Below are 13,777 nucleotides of genomic sequence, written 5' to 3' on the forward strand. Positions count from 1 at the left end.
AAAATCTGGAAGGAATTTGCGACCTTTGTTTTTCTATTTTTAGTAATACACAGGGGTCAAATTCTAGTTTTTTCGGGTGTTTCGCATAGGAAAAATGACGTAATCTCGACTTATACATATCAAAAATTGTTTGACAACTGGTGGGTCACATCAGAGGGCCCCGGTTTGAGGGCTGAGGTATATCTGAGTAAATTGACAAAGCCTACCATGGTTGGGCAACGGAGAACATTTTTGAATTTTGAAGGGCTATGAGTGCTATTTTAGGACCCATTTCAATTCAATTTGAAAAATAATTCATGTAAAAATAATGAAAATCTTTTAAACGCACAAGTAGCTTTTTTGGCAAAAACATGAGGGACTTTGCCCTCTGGTCCCCCCCATTGAAATTTTCAATCCTCGGCCCTACCCGTAGCATTCGACTTTATTTTGAAGACTAGCTAGTAACTGCTAAAGGCAATTGGAAGTTACAAGGATAAATGGCAGACGAATAAAACTGTTTGCACCGTTTCTTTTATGCTTTAAAATGAGATCTATAAGAGGCCCTGCCATAGTTGGGACCGACCAAGAAAATTTTGAAATTTAATCCCTCTAAACTGGCTAAAATGGACATGGAATTACGATTCAAGTAATAAATATAATTTTCACGATCACGCTGAACTGCAAATTTCACGCCATCACGCCGTGTTTTTCAAAATTTAACGCCATCACGCCACGAAAAACCCTCTATCACGCCATCACGCCAACCACTGGGGGGGGGGCCTCATTAAACTTGGCGAGTAAGCAAACGATATCACTCTCATTAAAAGACAAACTTTAATTCGTATGGAAACAATACCTATTGGTTTATGGTTTTTGTATGGGAGGGTATGTCATATAATCAGTTCATTTACTCCAAATTTCTAATTTATTTTCTCGTCAACGCATTTTTTTATAAGAATATCCAAAATTTTTTGAAGCCTTCGGATGTTCTTATTAACTTTTTGGGCTTTAAGCCTAAAAATGTTCTTAATTTCACCATTTTGTGACAATTTTTCCTATTTTTCTAAGAAATTAGCTGTTTTAGAGTCGACGAAGCCTTAAAATGTTCTTAACATGTTATTAATATTTTGGCCATCGGAGTCTTATGTTCTTATATAGTTTGTTCTTTTATAAAAAAACGTGTACATCATACAATATTTGACATTATCGTTAACCCCTTGTTTTGCGCCCGGCGTGACCGCAAGGTTATGCCACTATCCTTATGATGTGGATTTGTGATACTTGATTTGTTTGCCTCTTATTATTCGTTTTTAACTAATTTAGTCTTATAATAGGTATTTATATTTATATTTGACATAATCCTTAAGCTCCTTCTAATTCTTGAAAAAATCATGTCCTAACCATTTTAATTACCTATCTCCTCGTTAATTGAGACGTCTAGGAAGTTATTAATACATATATGTAAGGTCCTTAAAAGATCATTTGATGTTCTTTTTTCATGGATGGCTTTCTTTACTTTCAGCGTAACTTTAAAACAAGAAAGTACCCGTATGACGTAGGTAAAATCTTCCTCGAAAGTTCAACCATAGTCATTATAAAAACACTTTTTTATACTTTTTTATAATGACTATGGTTCAAGTAGTGTTGCAGCATGCACGTAGATTGGATGTTCTTAATAACGGACGTTCTTTTGGGAATTATACCAACAAAACTGATCATTTAAATGTAACAAACTCATAGATTCAGTAAGTATGTGGTTATTTAAATAATTAGTGTGCCCTAATGTGGAGTACACCCCTTCTCACAAACGCACTAGAAACTCTTCCCACCGGAAAAACTGGTCAAAAATTCGTCCCAGTGAAAAATTATCCTCCAATTTTTGTCCCCACTGAAAATAATCAAATAAACCGATCCACACTAAAAAATATTTGCTATTTTTCACAACCCCACTGAATTTTCTGACTTGAAAACAAAAGAATTCAAATCCCCAGCCATAAAAAATATGGGACTATCAATCCCCATCGAGTTTCAGTCCATATATCCCCACTGGCTGAAAAAATCCTGTCGGGTCTGTATTATTTTTACATTAGTGTTACCGTTTTATATCAGACACATGTTTTATATCAGACCTGTCCAGTGTCTATTTATATTGTGTTCGATTTCATGCTGAATAGATAAAAAATATTCATCTCAATTTGAAAAGATTATAAATCATAATTAATGAGTACGCAAACGATAACACTCTAAATTAATTATATATATTTACATTAAATTCATGATTGATGATAATTTCAAAGAGATATTTACAAATTGTTAAAAAGCAAAATCTCAATACAAAACAAACTGAGAAAACAGCAGTAAAATTCCTATAAGAACCACATAGACAAATTGTCCACAAAATGGTTTTACGTTGATAGACGAAGAAGAGGAACACAGTCTTGCTTTTTCTTGTTTACTGTTCCTCCAGTTACAAAGGTCTTGACCACAACAATCCAGTAACTAAAACGAAAAGAAATTCCTAGTCTACACAATAGACAGCTCCAGGCTTTTAGGACTTACTCTTGGTCTCTAGGAGGCAGCCACCAGTGACCCCCACCGGGAATTAGTAATAGGTAAACATAATAGAAAACTTTTACAAAAGATGTTTATCGATAGTGATTTCAAATAAAAGAACATTTAAAACACAGCTTAGGTTTGTCGAAACTCTCTATTGTTCCATTAAAACCTCAGTGTGCTTGTGATGTATGCGGAGAAATTCAATATTCAAAACAGGAGCAGTATTCATATCCCGAAGAGTAGGAGCTTTACGCTCGAAACGAAGGAAGATATGACGTAAGCTAAGAAATTCCACGATGTATATGTAATATATTTAAATTCCCTGTTTCAGATCCGGTGGACCACCGTCCCCTGAAATACTAATGGGAAAGTGCCTTATTCTACATTGGGAATCATAAGAAACAATCCCCACTGGCATTTTGAGCTGGAAACGATGGATTGTTCACCCCATTGGAATTTTGATAAAACATTTTTATCCCACCGAGTGAAACGAAATTCCCATTGGGATACTGAGACAGGAGCTTAATTGAGGAAAATCTAACCAAACAGACTTTGTAGGACTGATATTCAATATTCGACTATTTTGTTGATTTTCTTTAAAAGTTGAATGATTTTTTTCTTACAGATTTTCATCACATGACTTTTAAAGGTTTTCAAAATTAATTTTTCACTGTTAAGAGAAAATTTTAAATAAATCAAACATCACCTCGCATGTTTCTCCCAACAAACCACCTACGATACATTCGCATTCTTGATAGGGAGCAATAAAGTGGCATCTCTTTTCGATCCTTTCTTTGATCAACATCTCGCCTTTCCAGTTCTTTGTTTGCTCGGTGATTCTAGAAGTGACACAAACATTTTCACGTCCCTCGCACACTGTATTAACCCGTTCTGTACATTGATCGCCTGTACCTTTTTTACACGTCCAACAGGATAACCGCTTGTAAGGCTCCAAACAGGCTGAAAGAAAAATATCAAACTGTACTACACGTTATTTTTTAAAAGACTTTTTGAAGCCTTCAGATGCTCTTATTTTCACCACTTTTCAAGTATTTTTGTCAATTTTTCTAATAAATCAGATATTAGAAATGCAGATTATTAAATAGCAAAAATGACAAACTATGTTGGATGATAACAATCAGCAAATTGTGTAGTCTTGTACCTAAAGACATCCATATGTGTCACAGACCCTCTGGGGCCCCATCCCAAATGGAAAATTTGGAAAAAATTCAGTCCCCGGTGGGAAAAATACCCTAGAATTTCAGATTGCACTAGCATTAGAGATTGTACTCCAAAACCATTCCCACTAGATTTTTTAACCTTGGAACAATAGAATTTTTATCCCCATTGAGATTTCAATCGAGATTTTTATCCCCGCTGTAAGAAAGATTTTCACCAGAGCTGTGAGGCAGATGTGTCTACAGCTACTTCCTTGGGGGAGAGGGCAAATATCTTAACGGACGACGGGGCGTGTCCCCGGGGGGGGGCACTGGGTTTGCGGACTGACGGTATGTGCGGGCCAAAAATTGGCTTTTAAAATTGCACCCTTACAGTGCAGCAAAAATCAGTGAAAATCATACCCTTAAAGTGCATTTTCCCCCAAATTGTCGATCCTTTTCGTGCAAAAAATGGTCAAAATTCTAGCATTTTTGGTCAAAATATCTAGATTTTTCAAGAATTTTCTGAAATTTCTACCCTTACAGTGCATCTCTAGTTTTTCCGACCCTTACAGTGCATTTTAAACATATTGGAAAAGGTACCCTTAGGACCCGCACATACCCGTCGGTCCTTTTGCCCAGCTGCCCCCCCCCCCCCGGGGGCGTGTCTCTGGAGTTTGAAAGGGGGACCCTATCAGATAGCAATCTTTGGTAAATTTGGAATTCTCTCAACACAAAAAATCGATAAAATGACTAAAAGTGGACAAAAAATTAAAATTCTTTATGATAATTTTCACCCTGAATAATATAAACAAAATTAGTCGACCCTGTCAGGTATACTTTTCTTAAAAAATAGTTAATTTCGGACCCTTTCAGATATCTTCATTACCTAAAAAAGGGACCCTTACCAGGCATGTCCCCTGTACTTAATTTTGCCTAAGCCCCCCCCTAAGAGCTACTTGCGCCATTCGAGTTTTCAAATTATGTTAGATTTATTTTAGATGCCAAAAAGCTATAACTTGGTTGAAAATGGAGCTCATGGTTAGATAAGTATTTTTACAGAAAATGTACTGAAATGCTAAAATTTTCAAATTTTCGACATGATCTTTTTGGAGATCCTATGTGAAATAGTTTTGAATATCGTATTTGGTTCTTTAGAGAACACCCCTTTCTCACAAAGCCACTGGGAACCCTTCCCACTGAAAAAATTGGCCAAAATATCGTCCCCGCTAGGAAATTGTCCTTCAATTTTTTGTCCCCACTAATGATAATCAAATAAACCAATTCTCACTGCAAAATATTATGCTATTTTTCCCATCCCCACTAAATTTTCGACAAAAGAACAAAATAATTGAAATGCTCAGCCATAAAAAGCGTTGGAATATCAATTCCCATCGAGTTTCAGTCCGTTATTTTCATCCCCATTGATGGAAAAAATCCTACCCGGTCTGTCAGAGGGGTGTGTTTAGAACATCCAACCTACCAGTTTTGTGAAACTCAAACCAAAAGAATGAAACTAATTGCCAAGATATCTTCATGCTTTTTCCAAAAAAACTATTTTAGTTAACGTCAATTTTGACGCCAAATACTTATGATAGTCAATTTCAATTCCCTAAAAAGCTGAATATTTTTCAAGCTTCAGCTTATTTTTTAAGACATTAAAACTTCACTGATTTAGTAGAATTTCACCGTACTGTCAATTGTATTTCACAGTTTCTTCTAACATCAGCATACGGAACAATCTTTGTAAAAAAAGGACCAAAAATTTATTCAAAGTAGTTTATCTTTTAAAGAGGGAAATGGGTCATCAATTTATTAAAGCTTCATTGTTTTTAAAGAAGATGTTAAGATGAAGTAAACAAAAAAAAAAGGTCTAGAGAGAGACATTTTATCTTATTTATGAAATTTTAATTCATTTTTTTAGGTTCTTGTGTTTTAACCAAAATTTTCGAAAATATTTTGACAGCAAACCAGAAATTAATTTTATATGGTCAAAATTAATTCTCTTAAAATAATTTTGAAAAACGTTCTGAAGCTTCCCACTGTAAGGGTCTAAATGAGCAAAGATGACGAAAATTGCACATTAAGCGTATAAAACTTTAACCTATTTTGTCTTAAAATGGTCAAAATACTCAAATTTGGCTAAATTTTCTCTGCACTGTAAAATTCCGGTTTCAAAGGCCTAATTTTAGACCGCACGTACGGTCGTACGGTCGTTTTTAAATCGCTTTGAAGAATATATTTCTAGACATCTAGTTTAAAAAAAGAAACATTTACAATTCTCTTGTGATTGACCTAATATGGTATGTAATATGATTTTGATATCAAGCTTGTCAAATATTTTCAAAAAAGGCAAAAATAGAAATAATTTAAATTCTAATCAAATTTTTCTTAAATTTACTAAAGCAGAAAAACATAGATGCCTTTCAATTTTCTCCAATGTAATTGTTTTTTTCTTCCACAAGTATTATGACTAATTTTGTAGCTCGGTGGTAGAATTTTTTCTTAAAATTTATTTATTGTGATTTTCAATCAGTTTATTTAGCTTAAAAAATGAAAAATAAAATTGTATAAGCTACTAATGTATTTGAAAATGAGCCTCTCTTAAACTCAACAGGGGTCTTAAAACAAAAATGACAGAGCGAGAAACATCAAAAAGGACCAATCAGTGATAAGGATCGATTGTCCGAAATAATATATAATCAAAATATAATGAACGAACGAAGAATAAGAAAGAGAAAAACTAATCAGTCATCAAAATTTTGAATTCTATTGATCGGTTTTTAATAATCTTTTTTTTTTGCCGTCAAATGATGAATATTCTTGATGAAAAAAGAAGAGGAAAAAGTCATGATAAATAAGTGACAGGTTGACGCCTCTTGGAAAAATATTTTTGTGAATTTATTTGAAACTTTTTCGATTGCCGCTTTAAACATTAAAACTCTTTGATATATCTCTACGATTATTTATAAGACATGGAACTTCTGAGTTATTATGTTAGCATTTTGGTCATCGCAAAATCAGGTATGTGTTGTCTTAATTATCAATGGCAATGAGCAGTATAGCGTTGTGGCAGGGAGGGCCGAAGAGCAAGGGGCGCCAAAAGATATTTTTTTGTACGCCCAAATTTTAAAAATCATATTTTATGCGCCTTAAATTGCGCCCCAGGACCAATTTTACTTAGATAATTTTAAATTTCCTCCAATTTTTTAAAGTTGATTGGTAACTTCTTTGCAATCTAGCTAATTTACAAGTTTTTTTGTGTACAATATAGCATTATTAAATAAAAATCTAACTGCGCCCCGAGACCAATTTGCTGACAACAATATTGAAATCATAAAACATCAATTGTTTCGCTCACTTCTCTCGCTCTACACATTGCTTCTTTCTTTTCACTCTAGCAAGAGTCAAATTTGTCTATTTTTATTTAGTGATTTAGGGTATCTTGTCCATTTTCAACATTTTCAATATTTCCTTTCTCGTTATTCCCGCTAGGCAAATGAATTAGTAAAATTGGGTGGGTGGGAGTGCCACTTTGGAAAATTGGGGGCGCCATTTAAAAAAAAATTGACTTTGGCCCCTCCAGAAAAATTTTCCCACAACGCCACTGCCAATGAGCGGATGAAGATTGAAGGATTGATTGATTATCTTTGTTCATATTGACCGGGAAATTATAATCTGGAAAATTGTTGTCACGGGTCCCTTTACTCTTACTAATTTAAAAAATAATTGCCGAAATTTAAATAAATCTGAACCTGGATAATTCAGGGATATTGAAAATTATTAGTGAGCTACTAAAGCGAGACCAATTTAATTTGTTGTTTTACGGGCAGATCGTTAGCAAAGTATGAGTCAGTCGGTCTGTAAAAAAAAAATATATATTTTCATTAATCAACGAAGATAATTAGGCCTTAAGTAATATTTTTGTTAAGTTTTTTTTTTGAAATAAAATCTTTCGTGCATAGAATTCATGATTCTAGATTCTAGAATCCACGATTCCAGATTCTTTTCAACTTTTTGTAAGTTAAATTTTTTAAATGACTAGTATTAGAAATTTGTGGCATAGGAAATTCAATATTATTATTTTTTCGTTTGCAGCAAATGCTAGGTCGGCCGCGCCCGTAGAACAACAAATTAAATTGGCCTCGCCTAAGAAAAGTATTCTACATTGCAATAGATTTGCAATATACTCTACGACATCTGTGTCAGTACCCCTGTCGTCATCGTTTAGGTAGTTGGATAAACTAATCTGGTATATTTGCAATGGGAATAAAGATATGTCGTTTAAAATGCTTGGGATTTCCCCAGCTGGCACACAACGTTATCTAACGCTCACAACGTCCATTTAACGTCAAATGAACGTTGAAACATTGTTGTGTCAGCTGCTGGGTTTAAAATCTTTTGTTTCTAGCCAAATTTGAAGTAAATGTAAAGCCATATTAATTTCATTTCAGTTAAAAGTCAGTCGGCAAACTCAATGACACCAAGAAGAGATCGGGCGCCATTGGGAGATTGCTACCAGTGTGGTCAAGGAAGCGCATACAACAACAAAGAAGCTTGTATCGGAAACCAACGATTACAACCATGTATCGGGCCAAACAAAGTTTGCAGAACACTTCACATTTATAACGAACATAAATTCCCGAACGGTACAACAATCATGTATAGAGAACATTATAAGAAATCGTGCGAAACTGCTGACCCTAAGGGATGTGATTCAAAGTGTTATTTTTACAGAAAAGAAGGAAGAGCTTGCAAGGTAACTCTAACATTTCATCGAACAGTCAGTGAGGTGATTGTCGTTTAAGAATTTCTTCACCAATTCTCAACAAATTATAGTTCAATATTTCAAAATATTTTGTAAACTTTTTACAATCAGTGCCGAAATATTTGGCGCAAAAGGGGAATTCCCTCAAAACTTTAAAAGCGCAAGTGCTTTAAAGTACGTTTGGAAAGCAGAGTCTTAACTCTGAGTTTCAACATTAGTCTTAAGACTTATGATCTCAGGATATAAAGCTAAAAAATATTCCAATATGGCTGAGAATATAGCCTGGAAGCCAATTCACCCCTCCCAAACAGAAAAATCCAATGAAACAAAGTGAAAGTACTGAAACTGCAATTCTCGCCAAAGCTTTAAATTCTAAAATACGTTAAAATCTCAAAAATTGCCAATATATTTCGATGCTTGCCCCTTTTGAAGAGTGTTTTTTTTTACTTTTTAAGAAAAGGATATATAAGTGCCCTTAGCGCTCAGATCCGGGGGGAAGCTGACGGGAATGTACCGCCCGACTTTCGACCCTTGGACCCAATTTTGACTAATTTGACCAATATTTCAATATTTTTGGGGCAAAACATGCCCTTAACCTTCAATTGCCCATTGTCTATTTTTCATAGTATCAAATGACGGTTTCTGAAACAAAAATAGTTTCAAAAAACTTTTCAACTGAGTTTCTGTCTAGACAGAAACAGTCGCAGCAAACCTTTGAAAATTCTCATAGTAGTTATACGACAGTGGCAAAAATTGTTTTGCTGAGATTTCTTTGAGGCGGGTAGGCCACTTAAAACAAAGTTTAGCGATTGACCTGCAGCTTGTTTATGTTTAATTTTGATGAAAATTGTTTCAAGTGGTCCGAGACTTTCAGAAAACATTGGTCCGAGCCGAATTTGTTGAACCTACAGACCCCTGTGTCACAGACTCGCTGGGACCCCAGCACCACTGAAAATTTGGCAAAAATTTCGTCCCCGGTGGGAAAATACCCTGGAATTTCAGCCCCACTGGGAAATTTACCTTGATTTCATCCCCATTCAAAATTCAATGTTTAAAAATGGCACTTCAAAACCATCCCCACTGGAATTTCATTTTAACTTTAGAACAATAGAATTTCTATCCCCCATTGGAATTTCAATAGAAATTTTTATCCCCACCGAGGGAAAAAGTTCCACCGGGGCTGTGAGACAGGCGTGTATTTACAGAAAAGCTTCCAGATGTTTAACAAGTTTACTAGATTGCAAATACTCCTTCTTAGAACCTATTCTTTTTAACAAGTGGGTAGTCTAGACGACCAGTGACTTAAGCAATAACATAAGCAAATGCAAGAAAAAATGGAATCAACAAATTGTATTGGCAAATCTTGTTATCATATAACAGTAAAATTACTGTATTACATTGATTATAGATAACTCTAGACTAACATTTAGCGTTGTTGTAATGGTGAACTGCATAGATCTAATAGTGATTTCTATGAATTTACTATCGCTAGAAAGGCGATTATGTCACGTGACATGCTTCTATATAAGCTCCCCAGATGGATCAGTGAATCACACTTCATTAGAATTGATAGCCCACCCAATCGCGAGGAAATTATCAAATCAGCAGTTGACGGAATATAGTTCTTTTTGCGTCATGTATACAATTTATAAGCACTTATATTTACGTTTACACGCTCCGTCTTGCACCCAGCTGGCACACAACGTTGTTTTAACGTTCAAATAACGTTATTTGGACGTTATGAATGTCACATGGACGTTGTTTTGACGTTGTGTGCCGTCTGGGTACATTCTCTAGCTGACCCTACTACGTGAAAGAAATATATACTGATTAAGATGATAAATAAAGTTACTTTCGTTTGAGTTTACGAATTAGAAAATAATACAATTTCCATTCTACCATTCTAGATGCAATGTTGTGCTTACCACGCGTGCAACCAAGACGTCCAGTTCGACAGACCGAAAGCACGAGTATCTGAAAGTGTGAGACCAGCTCTTCAGTACGACTCATCAGCATCAACTCTATCAGCAACTCTCATTTCTACCCTGATTATATTGCTACACTTGATATAGATAATACTGTCCGATTGCTTTAAGAGCACCTTTCTTTTGCTATCATGTAGATAAATAAATAAATAAATAATTTACATCGATAGCCGAGTAATTTAAGATCTTTAATCTTTTGATTTTTTTGTCACGGGGTCCAGGACTTACCAGCTTGGCCATCAAGGAACTGAACGGAATACACAGGTTGCAAAATTGAAGTCTGAAGACAAATCACGGTTATACTCGAAAGTTTTATGTACTTGTTACATGACATTTATTTTTGATTGGTTTGAAAATTTATTGACACTAATAAAGTTATCAGCTGAAAGTTGTAAAGCAAGTAACATGGGAATAAAATCACGTGAACTTTTTCGAGTAATCACATGTTTTGACTGCACTGACATAATTTTTCAAACCGTGAATTTAGGAATGAGTGGAGATTTGTACCAGGAACCCCTGGATTCCCTCATTCTTCTCCCACATAGAAATATTTTCAGCGTTGTTAGAGAACGGTTTTTACATGATAGCAAATGGGGCCCAAAGAGGACTGCATACCTAATAGCACACGAACTTTAAATTTGTAATTAATCATTTGCATGGAAATGACATATCAGAGACTTTTATATCCATGATGACCGCAATGCTCTATCGGATGAACATTAAATGCATAGCGTACTGTTGTATGGAAAAAAAACAAAGTGACTACAAATTTACACGTGTCTTTACTTAAAATGACTATCGACGAACACGTGAACGCTTGAACATTTGACACGTAATGGACAAAAGGTTGATATTTTCATTACTTTATGCCCCAATGGGGCATGGCGAGCATTTTATAATGGTAGAAGCAGCATCAATAGCATGGGCATATTTTTTAACTCGAATAAATAATAGAATAGAATAGTAGAATGTTCATTAAGTAGTAACATAAATGTATTGCTATTTTTACATATTCTACGAACATTTCTGAAAACTGAGAAGGTACCTTGAAAAGCACGTGCCAAAATCATATTCTGACCTGTGACGACTAATCGCGATTCTATTCAGCGTGCAATCAACGCGAAAAAGTCAACCACGATGTCATTTGGATTGGATTTTTATTTGCGTCGTTAAAAACACAACTCAAAATATCATCAACGCTTTTGAAAAAGATTCAACGATAGAGAATCATAACATAAGGGGTGGTTTTTCACTGTCTGAGACTGTCTGGCGAAAATCGATTAGCTGAAACAAAGCAAATTGATTGGAAAGCATTACTGACTCCCAAAACAGTTGTCAAAGCGTTTACAACCCTTTGAATTTGAAGAAAATTTTATTAAAAATCATCAAATCGCATATCAAGGGATTTAAAATTACAGCCTTCTAATGAACATTTTCTGTGACAAGATTCCTCGTCTTTTGTATCAAATCAATACAGATGAAAGTTTGCTCTTCAACTCTATCGGGAAAGAAACACTTTTCCCATATGACCAATTTTTTACAAAAGAATCCCACTGCACATTCTGCTACTTTTATGGCAACCAATTTATTTATGCTGTCTTTTTCGTTAATTGGTCATTAAACCAGGAGAAGTCTGCCCCTCTCTTGGAGAACAAAAGGTTTAATGACCAATTTTCGACGTTAAATCTGGAATGCTGATATGAAGCGATCAAAATCTGATGTTAAGCACGAATCTTCATTGTATATTTTTTACAACCCTTAGAAATTTATGAAAAGGACCGTTGATGAGAACCACTTATCTATCTAGCGTAGTGAAAAAGCACCCAAGGATCTGTCTATTATTTCGAAGCATACTCCGTATAAAAAACTCTGGTCTGGAAGCTTAGGTCGTGTTCAGACCAAGGTTTAAAGCAATTAGGTCTACATGTTTCTTTTATATTACTTTTGTATCTAACGGCACGCTCCTCATTAGTTAAACCAAAGTTTAAAAAGGAATCACCCTCTGGTTTAAAAAAAAGGTTTTTACGATTTCGTTACAGTTTTCTGAATAGACGAAATCAGAACTCGAAAGTGAAAAGCATGCTCCTTTTGTAAATGAAGAAAAAAGAACGTGAAATTTATGACTTAGAGACGCCCGGAGCATCTCTAGCAGTAATGGCTTCAACGAACACGAATTAGTGTTTTGCAGAGGGATTCCCTGAAATCTTTTTTGTTTCAAAGTATCTCAAGAGAGAAGATGACATGATTTCAAGTTAGGAAAGGAGATTCCTCGAGATCGCCAATCGATGATGACAAAAGAAAAGTGATTATAATTGAATTCCCATATCAACAAAGTACTACTTAAACCTTAAACTTAAGCCTTCAGGTCTGAACACGACCTTATTGTTTTAACTTTTTGTTAGCTTTTTCCTTTGTTTATAAATATCAAAAGATAAAAATCGATTTGCTCAGTTTTTGATCACGTTACCAAATATTCCTCTTGGGATTGGTTTAAGATTTAATCACATGATCAAAAAGTGAGCAAAATAAACTTATTTCTCAACGCAAGTTCAATTAAGAAACAATGGAAAGAAACAAAAGGCTTCCAGACCGGAGTTTTTTACGGACTATGAGTGAAATAATATTACCATGACCAATAGTTTAGTAATTCCTGTTATACATTTGGGAATCATGTAAAATTTTCTCTGCTCTATATAAGGTATTTTAAAGATCTAATTTTAGGCCGCACGTACAGTCGTTTCTGAATCGAGTGCCCCTCCCCCCGCCAGGAGGGGTTGGTTATGCCCGAGATTGTTTATTTATTGCCGGAGTCAAAGACGAGAAACTACCGAGCTTATGTATGTGTGTTTTTCAGCGACGGAGACGGTAAGGTTCTAATTAGACGATGTTATCGTCCGTTACAATGATAGTAAAGGCGGGAAAATATGGCGGTATGGCGTTATGGCGGTATACGGGAAAAAATCGGCGGGAGAGTTTCGAAGAAACTGGCAACTCTACCGACTGTAAACTCTTTTCGGTAAAAAAATCCGTTTGCGAATTTTCTTCGGCTTTGGGCTTTTTTCTTAGATAGTGATTCGTCTTAGACTATAACATAGTCTAGGTTCTAATTTGACTAGACCACGACCAACTGAGGAAGACGGTAAATCAGCGCTTTTACCGCTCTCAATTTTGCGGGCTAGCACTGCGGGCTATTCCAAATCGATTCAGTCACTTTACCGTTCTCAAAAGTGCAAATACATAAACTCACAATTGATTTATATTGACACGGAACTTGAAAAAGGATACTATATTCCAAAGTCCAAGATAAACCGAAAGAAGCAAACTCCTTCTAG

General features: G+C 35.2%; 1 protein-coding gene and 1 long non-coding RNA gene across 2 annotated transcripts; one reads left to right on the plus strand and one right to left on the minus strand.

The window, feature by feature from the left end:
- Positions 1-2,310: 2,310 nt before the first annotated feature.
- On the minus strand, positions 2,311-5,375 carry LOC136802905 (uncharacterized). Its single transcript, XR_010846079.1, has 3 exons — positions 5,176-5,375; positions 3,242-3,495; positions 2,311-2,478 (listed from the first exon to the last, which is right to left on the minus strand). It is a non-coding gene; the product is annotated as an uncharacterized lncRNA (long non-coding RNA).
- A 1,271-nt stretch (positions 5,376-6,646) lies between these two features.
- Positions 6,647-10,732, plus strand: LOC136802906 (uncharacterized). The gene is made up of 3 exons (XM_067059660.1): positions 6,647-6,716; positions 8,147-8,451; positions 10,368-10,732. Exons 1-3 carry the CDS (start codon positions 6,668-6,670, stop codon positions 10,530-10,532), a joined length of 519 nt encoding a protein of 172 aa, XP_066915761.1. The 5' UTR covers positions 6,647-6,667; the 3' UTR covers positions 10,533-10,732.
- The last annotated feature ends 3,045 nt before the right edge of the window (positions 10,733-13,777 follow it).

The sequence above is a fragment of the Clytia hemisphaerica genome, unplaced genomic scaffold (genome assembly GCF_902728285.1).
Source record: "Clytia hemisphaerica strain Z4C2 unplaced genomic scaffold, Clytia hemisphaerica genome assembly, whole genome shotgun sequence".
NCBI classification, from domain to species: domain Eukaryota; kingdom Metazoa; phylum Cnidaria; class Hydrozoa; order Leptothecata; family Clytiidae; genus Clytia; species Clytia hemisphaerica.